This window comes from Scyliorhinus torazame, chromosome 7 (assembly GCF_047496885.1).
Source record: "Scyliorhinus torazame isolate Kashiwa2021f chromosome 7, sScyTor2.1, whole genome shotgun sequence".
Classification (NCBI taxonomy): domain Eukaryota; kingdom Metazoa; phylum Chordata; class Chondrichthyes; order Carcharhiniformes; family Scyliorhinidae; genus Scyliorhinus; species Scyliorhinus torazame.
Window position 1 is genome coordinate 38,199,358 of NC_092713.1, and position 21,264 is coordinate 38,220,621.

The 21,264-nt window shown below is 48.8% G+C and overlaps 1 protein-coding gene across 2 annotated transcripts in view; it reads right to left on the minus strand.

The window, feature by feature from the left end:
* Positions 1–21,264, minus strand: part of LOC140426151 (dihydropyrimidine dehydrogenase [NADP(+)]-like) — a 1,098,238-nt gene that overhangs the window by 213,459 nt on the left and 863,515 nt on the right. For both annotated transcript variants that reach the window (XM_072510567.1, XM_072510568.1), the window contains 2 exons: positions 4,539–4,659; positions 4,128–4,247 (listed from right to left, as the gene is read on the minus strand). In XM_072510567.1, coding sequence (XP_072366668.1) covers positions 4,128–4,247; positions 4,539–4,659 — 241 coding nt within the window. The remainder of the gene's footprint in view (positions 1–4,127; positions 4,248–4,538; positions 4,660–21,264) is intronic.

The following is a 21,264-nucleotide window of genomic DNA, read 5'->3' on the forward strand; positions in this document are numbered from 1 at the left end:
TAGTTATGTATTTCCCGGCGCTCGCAATGCTGAGAAACACATGGCTATTCAATGCGACACACATTGTCTAAGGGGCTTCATTGGGAACGCTAGGCCGATGCTGCACACTGCTTTTTGTACACTGAGGAGCTCTGCTCGCCTGAATTCAACAGTGTAGCGTCGGTGGCCATGAAATGATCCCGACCTTCCCCCCCCCCCTCCAGCTCGATCACACTATGGGAGGATCACCGGCCCCGCCGGGGACTCACACAGGGCACCCACGGTCCAATTACGCATGGGCAAAAAATGCCAGCCTGGCATGTTGGCACTGCAAACCTGGCACCCTGACAGTGCCTGTACCAGGTGGCAATGCTACCTGGGCACCTTGCCAGTGCCAGGCTGGCACTGCCAGGGTGCCCAGGTGGCATCAGCAGTGCCAAGGCACAACACTGCCCAGAGGGCGTGCAGCTGGGGCCTCCCATTCCTTGGGTGACCCCCACAAGTGCCGTTCCATCTGGTCCCCGTCTCTATGGTGAGCTGCTTTTCCGGCTCAGCGTGGCTATTGGATCGTGCCCCAAGTGTCATTTCAGAAGGGAAAATCAGTGTGAACCGCACCAGAACAGTGGCATGATTCTCATCACAATCCACCTACACGTCATCATTTGTTTGGAGCAAGGGGTGAAGTGTGCCGAAAAAGTGTTGTGTGAGACCCGAGAACGCCAGCAAGCCTGGCTTCACAGATTTTCGGGGTGCCATTTTTAAACGCCACCCCAATCTCAAAGTTGCAGCACAGGGTCCACACCGCCCCCATCCTTCCCACCAGCAAAGACCCCTCTCTCTCTACCTGGAATCAGGTGCCCTCCTCCACCCCCCCACCCCCGCAAACGGCAGAACCATTCCCCCCCTTAAGGTGAGCAACACCATCCTATGGGGGGTCGGCAAATATGCTCCCCTTCATGGTCTCCTACCTTAATCCTCCCCTTCATGCCCCTGCCTCTTTCCTGCTTCTGTCCCCTTCATGTTCGCACTGCCAGGGTATCGGGGATTATGGTACAGTGCCAGGGCATGCTGCTCTGCCATGCTACCAATCACCCAAGGGCTCCAATGGCATCTGAGGTCCCGGAGTGGTCATTATGCCTGGTCTCCGATGGTGGGGATCTGCCGCGATATCTGCCTGCCTCATGCTGCACGGCGGGATCGGGGGGCAGGGAGTGGAGAGAAGACTGGGAGCTGGGAAAATCCGACTTGAAACTGATTAAGCATATTTAAATGCTGATTTACATATGCGAATCTGGTTCACTCCCAGCAAGGACGTGAACCAGATTACATCAGCTGGAGCGGGCCAGGGGCATCGCATTCTGATCGACACCTGGTATGAACCCCATTTAAGAGCTCTCCCGCTATTCTCCTGGCATAGCGGGATATGCGCTGGGTACAATGTGGCATGAACATCGCCCCCTTATATCTTCCAACTCACCTCTGAAAGATATACTGATTGTGATCTTCACAGCTGCAGCTGAAGACTTCATAGCGATGTAATAATAATATCCCAAGGTAAAGTATGCTAAAGGTGGCTGTGTGGAGTTTGCATGTTCTCCACGTGTCAGCGTGGGTTTCCTCGCGGTGCTCCGGTTTTCTCCCACAGTCCAAAGATATGCAGGTTAGGTAGGGTTACCGGGACGAGCGGGGAAGTGGGTATGATAGTGTGCTCTTTTGGAGGATCGGTGCGGGCTCAATGGGCAGAATTACCTCCTTCTGCGCTGTAGGGATTCTATAGATTGTACGGATTCAGCTGAATTCACTTTCCTCTTGCCCCACAAATAACTGGATGTGCTATGCAAAAGGTTACCTGTAATTTTTTTCAACAGGGAATAGAAGTGATAAAGGCCAGAAATCATTTTGTCTTAAAAGATAATTTCACACGTGTCCACGGCCTAAAGTGCTTGATAAATCCTCAGTGCAGACGGATAATGTAACCAAACCATTTCGTTCTTACTACCAAACTCGAGGGAAAGATCACGCATGAGTTTCAATTTAATGTTGTGAGATAATAGTTTCATGCTTGGGTTGCAACATGAATGCAAGGACGTGAACTGTGTTAATTCAGCGAGCTCCATTTTGCTTGCCAGTGCGTGATTGTCGATATTTAGCTCCCGGCGTACATGTCTCGAATCATTCTGGAAATTTGCTTAATACAAACTAAAACAATTCCCCCAAAGAGTCTAGTTCTGGAAGGAAAAACTAGGTTAGATTCCGCTTCCATTCTATTAACTGTGGCTATTTACTTCCTTAATCTATAAACAGAATACAGTTGAAACACAACTCTTAAAATCCCAGCAGTGTTTAGATATGGTTGAATTCAAGAGCTGCAGAATACAGTGCAGTTATCAGATAAAGAATTGCATTCGAGTCATGCCCACCTTCCCTAATTTTCCTTTCTCTATTTTGTCTCCTTTCCTGTTCCCTGAGGACTAGGGTGATTGATAGCCTAATCCAATGACTGTATTACAGCAGCCTCATCTTGGAATGTTTCCTTATCATTAGTAGTTACCCTATGGTTAAATTCACAGCTCAGTGCTTGATACAGCCCCTGAGATTCAGAGGTCTGGCCTTTGGAAAATATTTAACATAAAACTGAAATATTGACAGTGGCAAGCTCTTGTTTCATTTTAGTATAGTATCCTGGTCCCATGTAAGTCTATAATGTGACCAGCAGTTAGAACAACTAACTGGAACATGCTGCCACATTAAACAGGAAAAAGCATGGCATGACAGTGAAGTACAGTATCTATATTTTAGTTTTGTTTTGCTGACTAAAAGCAATGATTATTCTAAAAGAGGGATGGAGACAATGTGGTTCAAAGATTTAAATCGCTGCCCCATTTTTGAGACAGTCAGTAAGTGCAAAACCTCCTGGAAAAACGGCAGGAACTCCCAAGTGCAAAATAATGCATCTCATAAACTTCTATTCTGTGGAAATGTCAAGCCACGGCTGTGGAGTACTTCAAAGCCAGTACTTGGCATTTTCCATTGTCTGCCCTGCTATCATCAGGCAAACTTGAACCCTGAAGGTTTGTGTTGGGCAGGCAACAACCAACGTCTGATCGATTATCACAGCTTAACACTTATAGCACCTCCATTAACAGCAATAAGCTCATGGTGGGGGATGAGCCTTGCTCAAATAACAAAATTAACATTTTTTTTGCTCCATTTTATTCACACCAACCAGTTTTTTTTTTTTAAATTGTAAACCCAACAGCTTGCATTCCAGTATCATCTTAAGCAGGAGCATAATCAACACATTTTGGGTTTTGATTCTGTGCAAGCCTTAGCCAGATAGGAACATCTAAATGGCTCCTCACAGGAAGAAATTGATCATTGGACAGACAAATTGCAGAGAAATGCTAGGCTGAGTGGGGGGCACAGGAAAATGAACACACAAGCTGGAAATCTGTATTAAAAGGCTGGAATATGCTGCATTTGCAAACAAAATATCGATATTTGATGGCTTTGATAAAGCTGCTGATTGATGTGCCACATATTTTTCGTATTTTCTGCTCGTGGAACAGGAGATTTACTTTGTCTACTTTATAAGATACTTTTTGGTTACTACCACTTTTGCATTCATCAGCTCTATAACCCCACAAATTACAGCCTTTAATCATTTATCTGAATATAAACTCCAGTAATGGTTACCTTGTAAAAAAAATATCCAAAGTAGTTCATTAGAAGCAAATGTAATAAAATGCAAGGAGTCAGCATTTTAACAGAAATGAAAGCATATAGATGATGATAATGGTTCTTCTGGCTCACAATACATATGTTGAAGGCAATGTCTACCTGTGTGTTGTGTATCTAATATGCATGATAAGTAAAAATGTGAAAGGACACAAACGTCATCTCTGCAACAGAGACTTCAAGTACTTTTGTTTTTAATCCTACAGTGATTCTTCCCTACTCACTTTACTGCAGTATTTTGCTTGTAAACGAAATATGCATTTCACACTCAATCCCCTCCAGCTGTCGTGACGATGAGCTGTGTTGACCAGCAATGTTGATGGAGATGATATTACAGTTTGCTGCAAGGGTCTCCCAGTCTCTCCCCCCTTTCGGAGGAAACACTGTACAGCGAGGAGGGCAATACTCACCAGACACACCACCAAATGTGGTTCGCCTGTCTCTACCGACAGCAGGCACTGGTGTACCGTCTGCGAGTACCCCTATCAGCCCAGAGACTGTATTAGTCGCTGTAACACCATCTGCACCACCTGTGAGAGAAGGCAGCAGTTAATTAAATTCCAATCCACCGAAAGATACAGCACAATCCCAGTCAACAGTTAATAGCGAAAGACTAGGCGACAGCGACCATTTCAAAGTTAGTGATGCAGATGGGCAATCAAAGCAAAACCAAGGAAAAGATGCATTTGTTTTTAAATTGACATGTTTAAACGATTTACAAGGTTATGGAAGCCAGCCGTAGAAATGGATTTAGAACAACAATCATTCTCCAATAAGCATTTTGGATCCCCGCGCACTCCGCCCCCGCTACAGCTCCTTACCTTCCTGAGCTGCCATCGCTATGTTTACAATGTCGGTGACGTTTGGGGTCAGCTTGGCAAAGAATGGAATCTTAACAGCTTGTCGTACCCAACGGCAGATGTTTCGCACCAGCTTTGGATCCTGTTCAAATGGGTCAGTTACAGAACTAGATGAGAAACTAATCTGATAAAGCTGTGCAGAGAGACTGGCACAGCTTAATGCTGCCAATCTGCCTGCGCTGCGTGCGACACTGAAGGCACTGTAACCATCTCATTATTTGATCCTCAGATCACAGCAGCAAACAGCAGAGCCGTAATAATATGATCTAATGCAATTACATTTTTCTTGTGTACAGAATAAGCCGAATGAATCAGCCTCCATTTATAATGGAATTTACAGCGATAATAGTACTACTTGTTGACTGTAGCTAATACTGACTGGCACAGATCAGTTGCTTTGAATTATCTATTTAGATATTAAAGTCTTTTTTTGAATAATGACATCTTTCATCTTTGTTCTTGTAACAAGGAAAAACACAAAACCGTCTCCTTTCTTCTCTTGCCAATTTTTCTTTCCTGTCTCTTAATAGCTTGGATTCTCTTCTTGGTTACAATTGCATGTACACTAATCATACTCTAAGTTTTTGCTCAAGTGACATTTATTCATATGTGAGCCTTTACAGTGAGTGCTCAACCACAGGGAGGGATGGGACCAGGGTAGAAGAGCCACACAGTTTAACCAATTCCCTTCTTCATTGGTTGCTCAGCTGGATCTTGGCTGGTCTAACTGAGTCACAGAATAGGCCTGAGGAGCTGGATGGCCCACTCCTGTTCCGATCTTCACAACCTTCCACCTTGGATCGCTGCAGGCGCTGCATTTACTTACTCACATTATGCTAAAGCTAATTGAAAATGCCCACCTGGTAAAAAAAAACAATGGGGAAGCGTGAGCATGGCGATGATTCCAATGTGAAGCTCGGAGCAGTGGACGGACCCCCCATTGCTATGATCACATTAGTAGTAGCACTCTCTGCCATGCAGACTTCTTGTTGCAATCAGGCGCAAACCAATGGCACAAAAGGAGTTTGCAGCAGGCATTAGGCATAAGCAATGGATGCCAATCCAGTTTCAGTGGGTATTTTCAACAACTACTTGGTGCCTTAACCAATATGGTGTGCAGGATATTTGAGGTGTGGACAAGGTGCGCGCATGTAGCATGCTGTATTGGCCCCTACTGGTTCTTTCCAGAGTTCCACGGCAGCACGGTAGCATTGTGGATAGCACAATTGCTTCACAGCTCCAGGATCCCAGGTTCGATTCCAGCTTGGGTCACTGTCTGTGCGGAGTCTGCACATCCTCCCCATGTGTGCGTGGGTTTCCTCCAGGTGCTCCGGTTTCCTCCCTCAGTCCAAAGGTGTGCAGGTTAGGTGGATTGGCCATGCTAAATTGCCCTTAGTGTCCAAAATTGTCCTTAGTGTTGGGTGGGGTTACTGGGTTATGGGGATAGGGTGGAGGTGTGGGCTTGGGTAGGGTGCTCTTTCAAAGAGCCGGTGCAGACTCGATGGGCCGAATGGCCTCTTTCTGCACTGTAAATTCTATGATAATTCTATGATAATTCCACTGGGGACCTCTACAGGATCTCTCAAGCTTCCATTAAATGCATCCAGGGGTAACAGCCGCCCTTTTTGACAAGGCCCACAGCAACGTTGGGTTCTAAAAGTTACAATTGGAATGCCTGGTGAGATCTGGCAGAGCACTGCAGTACACTCCATGAAGGGTCTCATGGATTATTGTCGTTTGCTGTGCGCTGCACATTTTGGCACTGGAAAGGGTTATGGGCCAGGATTTAACAACTCCAAGGTATATTATGGAGTCCACCTGACCGACAACCTTTATGTTGAATTTGGTTAAGATGAGCACAAGAGCCTGGCTTTCAGGTTTTAATCAACTGACTTCTTAGGTGCTTTTAATCAAACAAAAACAAGCTTTATTTGAAGAATTTAGTTAACATTTGTATAAACACACACAAGAAGACTTTTTAAAATCAACTACAAACATAAAGACCCCACACAGCTACAGTAATCTATGTATAACCCTTAATGAATTCCCCCTTAACTGTTTCAATTCAATAACAAAATCCAAGGAAAACCAGAAACCCTTTTCAAAGGTGTGGCTCAGCACGCAGCATTCTTATTGGTATAAGACTTGTTATTGATACTCTGTACGCCTTTTAAAACAACAGATTTGAATTCCTTCCAGAAAGCAATTATCTCTTTAAAGTTATCAACAGTCTGGAAAAGGTTTTGAAAATGAAGACACTTGTTTCAATCTGGGCAGTTCAAACCAGTCCAAAACTCAAAGCAAAATTAAAAGCTCACAGAGCCACAACCCAGCTCCACCCACACAATGACATCACTGAAGCCATGTGATAAGACAAACCTATCCTGGGGACTTGGATTCATGTGCAGGCGGAGGATACCTGCTCCCAGTGGCTGTCAAGGTGATCGCAGCCCTGAATGTTTATGCCTTGGGATCATTCCAGGGCTCGAGCGAGGACTGTGTGGCATCCTCACCTGGACCAAGCCCAGCAAGGTGCCCAGGCAGCAGGATTCTCCGCCATCGCCGGAATGCCCCAAGTCCAGGGGCTGATAGACTGTCGCCTTGGGCTCACCGGGCCATCTGGGAGTGCCTGCATCAACAGAAAGGGGTTCCACTCCCTGAACATCCAGCTCATGTACGATCACCACCTTAAGATCATGCACGTGTGTACACACTTCCCAGGGACTGTACATGACAGCTACATCCTGGGGCAGTCAGATACTTCCAGCCTCTTCGAGGACCTTCCCAGGCTGGCCGGGGGAATAAGGGGTACCCTCTTAGGACGTGGCTAGTGACGGCAGTACAGAGGCTGGAGACGGATGCGAAGATCCGATGAAACAACGAGGCCCACGTGGCCACCCGCGCTGTCATTGAGCTGCTCAAAATGTGGTTCTGATGCCTCGACTACTTTGGTGGTGCTTTGCAGTAAACCCCCCGGCATGCTCCCCGCTTTATGGAGATCTGCTGTGTCCTCCACAATCTGGCGCAGCGGCAGGGTGACGTGCTGGAGGTGTAGGATGAGGAACATGTTCCCACCTCCAAGGAGGAGGAGGATGATGGCGACAAGGATGAGCCAGATCAGCAGTACCCGGAGGACGATCTCGGGGTGGAACCGGAGGGGCAGCTGGAGGACAGGCAGCAGCGGTGAGGGTCCAGCGAGCCCGGAAGGCCAGGGAGGCCCTCATCCATGCCTGCTTCACATAGGATGTGGCCTGGTCCGTCATCGCGACACCCACCCCCCCAAATCACCATTTCCCACCCTCCCAGGGTATGTGGCACATCACTCTAGGGTGCTGGGACTGTCAGCACAGTCTGCGGGTCGCTGTCGAAGGCAGGGGACTAATGATAACCCACAGAGAGCTGAGTGCTGGTGCTCCTCAATCTATGCCATAGTCTGACTCCTGCCCGTCTGCTGAGTGCTCGTTCACACTCATCACCTGCACACAGTGTGCCATGCTGTGGAGGGGGAGGGGGGGATCCAAGAGGGAAGAGTCCAGGTCCTCCTCTCCCCCCCTCCCCAGTGCCCTCTCAGTGATCCTCCTCCTTGCTCTACTGTTGCATGTAGCTGTGTCCTCAGGGTGCACATCGGAGGTGGAAGCAGCCAGCTGCTTACCACGTCCCGTGATCGTCAATGCCCTTGGCGGTCATCCTTTGCGGGTTCTGTGGCCAGAGGGCCCTGGCACACTTGACGGGGACACATGCCCAGCGGTGCCACACTGTTCCAGGTGCGGACCTCATTGTACCTTATTGGAAACTTGGTTACTGATGCATTTGACGGATTTTCAGCTGAAATTTGTAAAAAATAAAAGTAACAAAAATTATTTCCGAAACATGTGCTAAATCCTCTTCAAATATGTTTTGCCTTGATTAGTCAAAATTCTTGAGATGTGGCGTCGTCAGAGGTATTGAATTCTGGGGCGCTTGTGGCCACAGCCATCACTCCATGGGACAGGTTCAAGTTGGCACCCAGCGCTCACTCTGCCCGCTTGGTGCACTTAGGGACGTGGAGTTCACCTCAGGAGGGGCAGCTGGAATGAGCCCTGGTTGCCCCTGCGTCATCTGACTCTGCCAGCCCTGGCGGCTTCCCAATGTCCGCAACATAGTGTCGACATCCTCGGCGATGCTCGTCAGTGACTGGGACATGCTCTGCAGCACCTCGGCAATGCCCACCTATGGCTGGAACAAGCTCTCCAGCGCCATGGCTATTCTCATCTGAAACTGGGACATGTCCCGCAGCACCTCATCAAGGTCTGCCTGGTACTGGGCCATGTCTCCCAGTGAGTCGAACAACCTACTGAGGCCATCAGCCATGACCGTCACTGACTGCGCCATATCGTGCACACCTCCACTCATGCTGTTGACGTCGTGCACCAGGCTCTCCACTGCGGACACCACCCTAACAGTGTTGGCCTCGGTGCCACACATTGCTGGTGCTATTTCCTGCGCTGGTCGTCTCTGGATCTCCTCCAAACAGCTATGGGCCTGCTGGAGTGTCACCGACGTCCCTCTCCGAATATGACTACCGCACATTAGCATCTGCATCAGCTCCGGGTAAACCTGTTCCAGAGGCTCAGAATCTGACTGGGACCTGTGGTGTTGGGTGCTCTGAGGTACAGATGAACCAACACGGTTGCGATTGGTACAACGCAGTTTTATTCCAACTTGTTATTTACAGATCTGTCTTGGTACTCAGCACGTGGTGACAGTGTGAGTGTCTTGTTAATCAGGTCCTGTCCTTGTCCTTGTCTCCAGATGGACTGGCCACCAGGTGTCGTGTTTCTTGTCTTATACCGTGTCACCTCTTGTCTGTGATTAGCTGTCGTGTTATGTGTGCTAATTGGTCTGTTGGTCTATCTATCATGATGTGTGTGTTTGAATATCATGACATCCCCCCTTTTTTACAAGATTATGTGCCTACGTGGTTATAAATATGAATGTATCCTGAGTGCAACTAAAGGTGTGTGTGCGTGATATTTACAGCATGTACATGTGGCGTAACTATATACAAGGGGCGATGTCAGGTGTGGCATGCTAACGAGGTTGTACCACAACAAAAGAAGAAAAACTTTGAAGTGTGGTCCGGTCAAACGAGATCTGGAACGATAAAACAGTAACATGTTACAATACAATAGTTGCTAAACTTTGACGTGTGAACAGTCTCATAAGTCCAGTCTAGTAGGTGGGCGACGAATTTGGGTTGACCGCCTCAAGGGTGGGTCGAGAACCACCGGCTGAGGTGCGAGCCTGGCCACGGGTGGCGACAGAAGGGGCATGATCTGTGGCAGCTCCACGAAGTCATCCTCGGGAACCAGTGGAGGACACGGCGTCTGTGTATGGTTCCGTTGCGAGTGTGGAAGTAGGCGAAGGACTCGCCGATTGCGGCTACGCATGGATCCATCCGGCATGCGTACCAGGAATGAGCGGGGAGCCACGCGTCGGAGAACTTCGGCAGATGCTGACCAGCCACCGTCTGGTAGATGAATGCGGACGTTGTCTCCAGGGGCCAGCGGGGGAAGATCAGTTGCCCTTGTGTCGTACGATCTCTTCTGGCGATCACACTGCAGTTGCATCCTCTGCAGAACCGGAGCATGGTCTGTTGTTGGTGCCAGGATAGAAGGCACAGTGGTTCTGAGGGTGCGACCCATCAGCAGCTGTGCTGACGAGAGACCCGTGGCTAGCGGGGCTGAGCGATAGGCCAGCAGGGCGAGGTGAAAGTCCGATCTGGCAGCAGCAGCCTTGCAGAGGAGCTGCTTGGCAATGTGAACGCCCTTCTCCGCCTTTCCATTGGACTGGGGATGCAGAGGGCTGGACGTCACGTGTGTGAAGCCATACGAGGCGGCAAAGGATGACCATTCATGGCTGGCAAAAGAAGGCCCATTGTCCGACATGACAGTCATCGGAATGCCGTGGCGAGCAAAGGTGTCTTTGCAGGCCCTGATGACAGCAGACGACGTCAGATCGTGTAGGCGTATGACTTCTGGGTAATTGGAGAAGTAGTCCATGATGATAACATAGTCCATGCCAAGCGCGTGAAATAGGTCGACACCCTCCTTCGCCCAGGGGGACGTCACCAGCTCATGGGGCAGAAGCGTCTCAGGAGGTTGCGCCGGCTGAAACCTTTGGCCGGTTGTGCAGTTGATCACCATGTTGGCAATTTCGTCACTGATGCACGGCCAGTATACCGCCTCTCGGGCCCTCCGTCTGCACTTCTCAACCCCCAAGTGGCTTTCGTGTATTTGATCGAGAACCAGCTGGCGCATACTGTGCGGAATGACAATCCTGTCTAGCTTCAGAAGGATCCCATCAATGATGGCTAGGTCGTCCCGTACATTATAAAACTGCGGGCACTGCCCTTTGAGCCATCCTCCCGTCATGTGGCGCATCACTCGCTGTAAAAGGGGGTCGGCCGCTGTCTCTCGGCGGATGCGGGCCAGACTGGAGTCGTCAGCCGGCAGATTTGCCGCTGTCAAGGCCACCTGTGCCTCGACCTGACATACGAACCCCTCCGCATCTGGTGGCGTGCTCACTGCTCTGGATAGGGCATCCACCACGATGAGGTCCTTCCCTGGAGTGTAGACCAGTTGGAAGTCATACCTCCTGAGTTTAAGTAGGATGCGCTGGAGGCGAGGGGTCATGTCGTTCAGGTCCTTGTTTATTATGCTGACCAGGGGGCGGTGGTCAGTTTCGACCGTGAATCGTGGAAGACCATAGACATAATCGTGGAACTTGTCCAAACCGGTTAGCAAGCCCAGGCATTCTTTGTGTGCGCTGCTCTGTGGGGGTCATAGCCCGTGATGCATAGGCAACCGGGGCCCATGACGACGTGTCATCCCTCTGCAGGAGCACTGCTCCAATACCAGATTGGCTGGCATCAGTTGAGATTTTGGTGGGACGAGACGTGTCGAAGAACGCCAACACTGGTGCCGTGGCCAGTTTGTGTTTGAGCTCCTCCCATTCCAGCTGGTGTGTATGTTGCCACTGGAACTCTGTAGATTTTTTTACGAGATGCCGCAGAGTCGTTGTGTGGGAGGCAAGGTTGGGAATGAATTTCCCTAGGAAGTTGACCATGCCAAGGAACCGTAGGGCAGCCTTCTTGTCGGCCGGCCGCGGCTTGGCTGTGATGGCGCTCACCTTGTCTGCATCCGGACGGACCCCTGACCGGGAGATGCGGTCCCCCAGGAACTTCAATTCGGTTGGCTCGGTTGAGGCGCAGGCCGTTTTCCCGTATGCGGGCAAAAACGCGTTGGAGACGATGTATGTGCTCCTGCGGTGTGGTGGACCAGATGATGACATCGTCCACATATACGCGCACCCCTTCGATGCCTTCCATCATCTGCTCCATGATTCTGTGGAAGACCTCGGATGCCGAGATGATGCCAAATGGCATCCGGTTGTAGCAGAATCTGCCGAAAGGGGTGTTGAAGGTACATAGCTTTCGGCTGGACGGGTCCAGTTGGATCTGCTAAAACCCTTTAGAAGCATCCAGTTTCGTGAATATCTTCGCTTGGGCCATTTCACTGGTGATCTCCAACCGTTTAGGTATGGGATAATGTTCCCGCATGATGTTATTATTGAGATCTTTGGGGTCTATACAGATGCGGAGCTCGCCAGAGAGCTTCTTGACACACACCATGGAGTTGACCCATGGCGTGGGCTCCGTGACCCTGGATAGGACCCCTTGGTCCTGGAGATCCTGCAGCTGCAGTTTGAGGCGGTCTTTAAGTGGCGCAGGAACCCTGCGAGGTGCGTGAATGACCGGGATGGCGTCCGGTTTGAGGCAAATTCGGTAGGTGTATGGCAGTGTTCCCATGCCTTCGAATGCCTCCTAGTTGTGGGCGAGGAGTGATTGGAGCTGTGCGTTGAACTCAGCATCCGGGAAGTCAGATGTGTCGTCTGGAGAGAGAGACAGAATTCGTTGTACAAGGTGGAGAGCCTTACATGCCTGTGCGCCCAGCAAGGAGTCCTTTGATGAGCCAACTATCTCGAACGAGAGTGTGGCCGTGTGTGTTCTGTGTGTCACCTGGAGCTGGCAGGATCCCATGGCCGGGATAACGTTCCCGTTGTAGTCGACCATCTTGTACCGGGATGGCTGGACTGGTGGTCTGACCTTCATGGCATAGAATGCTGACCATGCTATGAGGTTGGCGGATGCGCCAGTGTCCAGGTGGAAAGTGATCGGCGATCGGTTGACCGTCAGGGTGGCACTCCATTCATCGGCCGGACTGATAGTGTTGACCCGGTTCACATCAATGACCGCAACCCGGAAGGCGTCTTGGTCATCTGTGTCATTGGGTTGGATGTCCTGATGTGGAGGCTGGATGGTTCGCACGTGTCTGCGAGATTGACGGAGATGTGGAGGATCCATCGGTTGAACCGCTCGACAGTAGGCAACCTAGTGGCCCATCCTGCCACAGCGTAGGCATTGTCGGATTTTTGCAGGACATTGCCCGTTTAAATGTGCAGCTCCACAGTTGCCACACGTCATGACGTCATGGCGTTCGTTACGCCACTGCGCATGCGCAGTTCGGTCTTGCGTCGGGCGCGCCTGCGCAGTGCGTCCCTCGATGTTACCGTTGGTTTTGGCGCGCACAAACGCGGGAGACCTCAAAAAGCGCGCGAAATGGCCGCCCTCGTCCGGGCCGCGGGCCGGGAGAAACTCGATTGCCTGGGTGCGTTCGGCCTCGTGGGCGGCCTGGCTTGCCGATTCGATCGCTTGGGACCCCCTCCGTGCCGATTCGGTCGCCTGAAATTGGGCAAAGCGGCTGGTCGCATTTTCATGCAGGACACAGGCTTCCACTGCAGATGCTAAGGTCAGGCCTTTAATTTTAAGAAGCTGCTGGCATAGGCCACTGGAGGCAACGCCAAAAACGACCTGGTCCCGGATCATGGACTCTGAGGTGGTGCCGTAACCGCAGGACTGCGCGAATATGCGGAGGTGCGTCAGAAAGGGTTGAAAGAGCTCATCCTTACCTTGCAGGCGTTGCTGAAAGATATACCTCTCAAAGCTTTCATTGACCTCAACGTTGAAGTGCTGGTCGAGCTTGAGGAGGACCGTGTCATATTTAGATTTGTTCTCGCCTTCCGCGAACACCAAGGAGTTGTATACATCGATGGCATGCTGACCTGCGGTAGTGAGGAGCATGGCAATCTTTGTTTCGTCCGAGGCACCCTGTTTTTTGTTGGCTCGCCTGAACAGTTCGAATCGCTGCTTGAAGAGCTTCCAATTGGTGTCCAGGTTCCCAGCGACTTGCAACGGCTGCGGTTTGTTGTGGGTGTCCATGGCTCAGGATGGCAGATTTGCTGGCAGGTATCGATCCACTCACTGGTATCATGTGGTGTTGGGTGCTCTGAGGTACAAATGAACCAACACGGTTGCGATTGGTACAACGCAGTTTTATTACAACTTGTTATTTACAGATTTGTCTTGGAACTCAGCACGTGGTGACTGTGTGAGTGTCTTGTTAATCAGGTCCTGTCCTTGTCCTGTCTCCAGATGGACTGGCCACCAGGTGTCGTGTTTCTTGTCTTATACCGTGTCTGCTCTTGTCTGTGATTGGCTGTCGTGTTATGTGTGCTAATTGGTCTGTTGGTCTATCTATCATGATGTGTGTGTTTGAATATCATGACAGGACCCAGCTGGGTCCAGGGGTCCAGCAGACCTCTGACTGCTGTCTCGCTTGGGCATTCCTGCTTCCACCTGATGTGCATCAACAACTGTGTGGTATTCACCAGAATGTGCCCCCGAAGCTTGACCACCGAGGTGCGTGTATCTGTGCTGATGGAGGCTGGGGATGACTGCTGTGATGCATCTATACTGGCATCCTCAGAGCTCTCCCTCTGCCTAGGTATTCACATGGGAGACAAGGGGGGGTTGACCAACTCAGATGGCCGGCGCCTTCGGCTGGAGGTCCTACAGGAGATTGGACATGTGATCAGTGGGAGGGATAGCTCATTCTCTATGGCAATAACAACTCATGCGTGACAGGTCATTTGGGTTGGGCCCGATGCATCCTCACCTCTGCGCCATGCGCCGACCTCCGCATTGGTGACCGCTCTGTCATCGGCCACCCATGTAACCTCCAGGGCCCATTCCTACACAGGTGGTGAGGAATCACAGAATCTAGAATGCCCTATCCAGCAGGCCATTTTCTTGTTCCTGACAGTGAGCACTTTCACGTTTGTCGATTTTAAAGGAGTAACTTTGGTGAAGGTGGGGCTGAATGCACTATTGATATCATCATGCGTAGCGCGATGATTACCAATGTCACTCGGTTTGTATTTTATCAAATGCTTTAGCTAGTATTTGACCATCATGCTCTTTTGGGCTCGGAGATGGGTTGTAAGCCAGGTAAGCTGCGCTCTTCACTTCAATGACAAGGTTTCAGGTCAGGATCCATATCGGGATAAAATGGGAGCCCCGGCTGTGTTGCCTTGCAGCAGTGTTCCCATCATTGGCCAGTTAATGGCCAAAGGGACATGTTTGCCTTCCAATTAAGGATAGCATACGGGCCCAGGAAGCTCCAGGGTAAGTAGGAAACCCTGGAGCATGGAAAGAGCTTCAGCTGCCATCACGGGTCAGGGAAAGAGATTGCACCTTCATCTTGAAGTATCCGTTCAGAACATTTGACAAATTTGAATGTAAAATGGCCACAGTTGCCGGGTCAGTTAGGTAGCCCTCCCATCCTCGATCCCGCCTCTAAAAAAATGGCATTGGAGAGGGATGGTGACAGCAAACACACCCACCCACCTTCATTCTTGCCCCCACTGGCCTGTAATAATCCTGCCCCATATCTACACAGTCAGCAATTACACCTATAGAACATTGTCCTTGGTGAGCAGGATCAATGTGGGTCCCATAAATTGAATTTGGGATCCAATAGCAAGGGCACAGCGAGAAAAAACATCCCAGCTTTAGAATCTTTGGCTGAACTAAGGTTGCCATTCCTCCAGGATTGACCGGCAGTCTCCAGGAATTGAAGATCATTCTCCAGGCCACTGGTTTAAGTCATAGGTCATAGAATTTACAGTGCAGAAAGAGGCCATTTGGCTCATCGAGTCTGCACCGGCCCTTGGAAAGAGCACCCTACCCAAACCCACACCTCCACCCTACCCCTGTAACCCCACTTAACCTTTTTGGACACTAAGGGCAATTTATCATGGCCAATTCACTTAACCTGCACATCTCTGGACTGTGGGAGGAAACCAGAGCACCCGGAGGAAACCCACGCAGACACGGGGAGAACGTGCAGACTCCGCACAGACAGTGACCCAGCGGGGAATCGAACCTGGGACCCTGGAGCTTTGACACAACTGTGCTAACCACTGTGCTACCGTGCTGCCCGAGGTTTGTGCAGCTTTGCAGGAATATCTTCAGGATGCTAAACAAAAACTATTTTATTTGAACATTTCTCTTTACCAGATATGATAAAAATGAAAATAGTTGAAAAAAGAACTGGTTGGCAGATAGTCAAGCAGCATCCAATTGGGTAATAATAATCCCATATAACTCGACAGTGCAGAAGGAGGTCATTTGTCCCATCGAGGCTGCCAGGAGTCCACTGCCTCTGCCCATTTCCCCGCCTTATCCTCTTAATCCGACCTACCCTGCACATCTTTGGAGTTGGGTAATGAGTCCTTTTGCTTTTGAATTGCATAGGAAAACCGTGAGTTGCAAGATTGGATGGGTGCCCAGCTCATCACCAGCCTCGGGCTCACCCCCAGTAGGTGGGCAGCTGTCCAGCTCAGCAGCCCACCCGCCACATGTGAATAATTAACAGTCAATTGACTTGTTAACAAGAAAATATGGTTAGCGTGGGCACTTGGTGATAAAGGGTGATACATTTTTTAAAGGGTGGGAAGGAAGGGGTTATATCTTCAGACGGTGCCCTTTCAGCATTAGAGCGGGGCGGCCCTCCCCCACCTCCTCCTTCCTTCCCACTTGCCTGGTCTCCAAAGCACACTACTCCAACCCCCCCCCACCCCCCCCCACCCCCACCCCCTTCCCTTCCCCCCTCCCCAGCCAAGTTGACCAAACACTGTTTGCTTAATAACCTGTACTCGCTTCACTCCGGGATCCGTTGGGCCTTCCTCTTGGGACTGGTTGCCGTTCTGGCAAGTTTTTTGTCAATTCATTTGTGGGATGTGGGCGTCGCTGGTTAGGCCAGCATTTAGTAACCATCCCTAGTTTCCGTTCAAAAGATGGTGGTGAGTTGCCTCTTGAACCACCGCAGTCCTTGAGGTGTAGGTACACCCACTGTGCTGTTAGGGACGGAGTTCCAGGATTTTGTCCCAGTGACAGTGAAGGAACGGTGATATATTTCCAAGTCAGGGTGGTGAGTGACTTGGAGGGGACCCTCCAGGTGGTGGGATTCCCAGGTATCTGTTGCACTTGTCCTTCTAGTTGGTAGTGGCCATGGGTTTGGAAGATGCTGTCAAAGGAGCCTTGGTGAGTTACTGCAGTGCATCTTGTAGACGGTACACATGGCTGCCACTGTTCGTCGGTGATGGAGGATTTGAATGTTTGTGGAAGGGGGAGGAATCAAGCGGGCTGCTTTGTCCTGGATGGTGTTGAGCTTCTTGAGTTTTGTTGGAGCTGCACTCATCCAGGCAAGTGGAGAGTATTCTATTACACTCCTGGCTTGTGTCCTGTAGTGCCACTAATGAGCTCTGGATGCTGCCAGGGCAGCTGGAGCTGCCACCAATACAAAGGTGGGATTCAGTGAAGGGCAGATGTCCCAATGTTCAGCCAATTTTGTCTGTTCACTGCAGCGTGGGTTGCCGACTTTACTTGCAGGGGAAAGAGTCCACCCCCCCCCCGACCCCAATACATAAAATGTAGCCCATGGTGTCCTGCATAACATAAATAGGAAGCCATCCCCGGGATCATGGAACTCCATAGACAAAGGAAGGAATTTCTGCTCTGCTACACTTTGGAATGTGGGCCCAATACGGCAGAATTAAAACTGGCAACAGTGAATGAAAAAACAAGGTCATTTATTATGAAATATATATTTTTGCTGTACGCACTTGCCAACCACCCCGCCCCCCCAAAAAAACATTCTAATCCCAACTGGATATGAATCAGACGGTGTAACAAAGCTTTCAAAATGGTATGCAACCATTTTTTAAAATCCTAAACAAAATCCCCTCCTGATCCTGTTGCTCACTTCAATTCAAGCTGGTGTGACTTCAGTTTGGCAACATGCAGGTAGGTGCAGAATGTTAAGTGAAACAGGTTTATCTACCCAATGCTTCAATGCATCAGTTGCTCACACAATATGCATTATACTGATCAACATGTGCATGATGCTGCTGTACCATTTTACGTGTTGTGTGAAGGATGGTGCAATGTTTTGAACAGTAATTTGTTTACAAAACTTTTTTTAAAAGTTGGAAACATTTCCTACTAATTTCTGATATACACAATAAAAAAGTGGGCACAAATATCAACCATGGCAATCTAGCAGTTAAATTGTTCTACATTGAATGGGTAATGAAAAAAAGGATTTGTTTTAAACAAGCTATCAATGTCTAAGTATCTACACGTACTGTTTAAAGAAATATTTCAGTTCTGCGAAGTCAAGTATCTTATGGTTTTATGTACACATGAAGTAAATGTCTTTACTGAAAAGAAGAATAAGCTTTGCTATAAATATTTGGGTGTCATACTCCAAGAACCCAAAGTCCCCATCAACAGCATACAAAAGTTTTGTCACCTTGGGGGATATCCCCTCCTACTCTGGGTGACAAAATCAAAATCAACCATCACCTGGTCAAATCAAGCTCAGACTGTGGAGAGAGCATGGTATTTGTCTCGGAGCAGAGATCAAGGCCTTCCAGGCAGTGATTCTTACATTACTTCTATAGGGTGTGAGGCTTAGACAACATACCAGCATCACATTAAGCAACTGGAAGCATTCCATCTTTGCTGTCTGAGATCTATTTGCAACATCAGGTGACACCGGAGGTTCTCGCAAAGGGCTCTGCGTAACTGGCATCGAGAACATGCTCACCAGAGCTCAGCTTCGCTGGGTGAGTCATGTGGTTCACATGGAAGATTCACACATACCAGCTGAGCATGGGAGCCCGCACCACAGGACATACCAAACTTAGATATGAAGACAATCTGAAAGCCAACTTCAGAGCTTGCAAGCTGGAACCTAGTACATGGGGAAGGAAAAAAACCTTGGACAAACGCAGAAGCCTCTATCACCAAACAATTTCAACATTTGAGGAGAACAAAGTTAAATGCCTACAGGCCAACAATAGCGGCACAAAGCCAATACCTCCCCCCCCCCCACCCCAACAACTCATCATATGACTTCCGATGCAGCATTGGCAATTGGTTATGCAAACTGAAATTTGGCCTAACATCACACATGAAGCATCAACCGAGACTGTAAACGTTTTCTTTTTTGCTGAACTCTCATCTGACGGGAGAATCCATTAAACATTTGCGTTCATACAAATGAAACTGATGTGTTCGGAACATTTTGGCAGCCATTCTAAAGTTTCTTTTTAATCTTATTTTTCTGTAACATGGGTCTAATATTATATTGGTAATACGTTAATTCTGCAAGCCAGCATTTGCAATGGCAAATCGCGCGAGAAGAACTTTTCAGTCCTATCGAGTTAATATATTTTAAATTACTTTTAAAACAGAAACTCAGACTATCATCTTAAATTTTAAATCATGCATTGTACACTCCCATTATTCTAAGTATGTGTATTTCTACAGAAAAATCTGCCTACCTTAATATTAAAATGTAGATTAGATAAATCCACATGAAATTAGCATTTCATTCATAATGGCTAAAAGTGAATTACTCCAAGGATAAGCTGTGAAAAATCATAATGAACCAAACAGCTGGCACTAAATACTTCTTCCAAATGCTGGTTTACTAATAAATTAGCTGTTTGACAGAACTTAAAGCTCAAAGACAATTCTACCTATTTTCTAAGTAACTAAAACATTCAGACGTTTCTTTTCAAATTAGTCTGTCAACAATTAAGGCAGTAATCATCAACTGCCGAGAGACACCGAGGATTTTGTCATATTTATGTAACCTAATAATATTTGAACAGGACCGCTCGTGCTGAAACATCTCTAAAACGCTCCATGGAATGAATTTTGTTTCTTTTATAGTGTGCTTGCTGTTGCCGTGCCAGCAAATCCATCATAAATCATTCCACAAACACAATAGGAATCTTTAGAATGCTCTTGTATCAGAACCAGAGACAATAAATGGTACAATTTTACCAAAGTGTAGCTGACGTTAGATCTGGACTGCCAATATCAATATTAATTAACTCTAAGAATTCCATGGAGAAGTTTACTCATTTAGCTCGAGGCATGCTGAGGGAGCCGCTGCAGGGTTAACAGAGCACCAGCAGCATTTAGACGTTGGCTCTCGGCCAATGGGAGCCCTTTTTAAATAAGAAACGAACTGATGAGCACCGAGCCATGCAGTGTGCTATTTACCTCAACCCCTCTTGTCCTTGCAAGCTCCCACTCCCGCCCCGCCCCCTCCACCCCGTCCCTTCCTCGCCAAAGCTCTTGAATGTGCTGCCATCTCCCGTGCCCACCTTTCCCAGAACTTGTTGTTTGAATTTCTCCAACTGGGATTTCACTTCCAACCGCAGCACTGTCATAGATGTGGTCCCAAGCGACAGAGGCCTGGGTAAACTATCCCCTTCCATCTTTTGGATGAGGCCTTCAACCAAAGCATTATCTGCTGTCTCAGCCGAATGTCACAGCTCCCGTGGCACTATTTCAAAGGAGAGCAAGGGAACTATGCCCAGTGACTTAACCAATGTTTATCCTTCAATCACAAAAACAGGTTATCTAGGAATTTAGGGAGCTAGGGTGGAAGCTGAGAGCCAGGACAAACCATGTTGTCATCTCTGGTTTGTTGCCGGTGCCACGTGCTAGCGAGTTAAGGAACAGGGAGAGAGTTCAGATAAACACGTGGCTGTGGAATGGTGTAGGAGGGAGGGTTTCAGTTACGTGGATAATTGGAGCACATTCTGCGGAAGGTGGGACCTGTACAAACAGGACGGTTTGCACCTGAACCAGAGGGGCACCAATATCCTGGGAGGGAAATTTGCTACGGCTCTTCGGGGGGTTTAAACTAATTTGTCAGGGGATTGGAAAACGAGCTGGAGTCCAGAAGCCAGTGTTGAGAGTAGTGAGATACTGAGGAGGGTATAAAGGTTGCAGGAGTGTACCGGCAGGCAGGAATGTGGGTTGAAGTGTGTCTACTTTAATGCAAGGAGCATCCGGAATAAGGTAGCTGAACTTGGAGCGTGGATTGGTACTTGGGACTACGGTGTTGTGGCCATTACAGAGACATGGTTAGAACAGGGACAGGAATGGTTGTTGGAAGTTCCGGGGTATAGGTGTTTCAGTAAGAGTAGGGAAGGTGGTAAAAGAGGTGGAGGAGTAGCATTGTTAATCAAGGATAGTTTAACGGCTGTAGAAAGGCAGTTCGAGGGATCTGCCTACTGAGGTAATATGGGCTGAAGTTAGAAATAGGAGAGGAGCGGTCACATTGTTAGGAGTTTTCTATAGGCCCCCAAATATTAATAGAGATGTGGAGGAGGAAGTTGCAAAGCAGATTATGGATAGGTGTGGAGGCCTCAGTGCAGT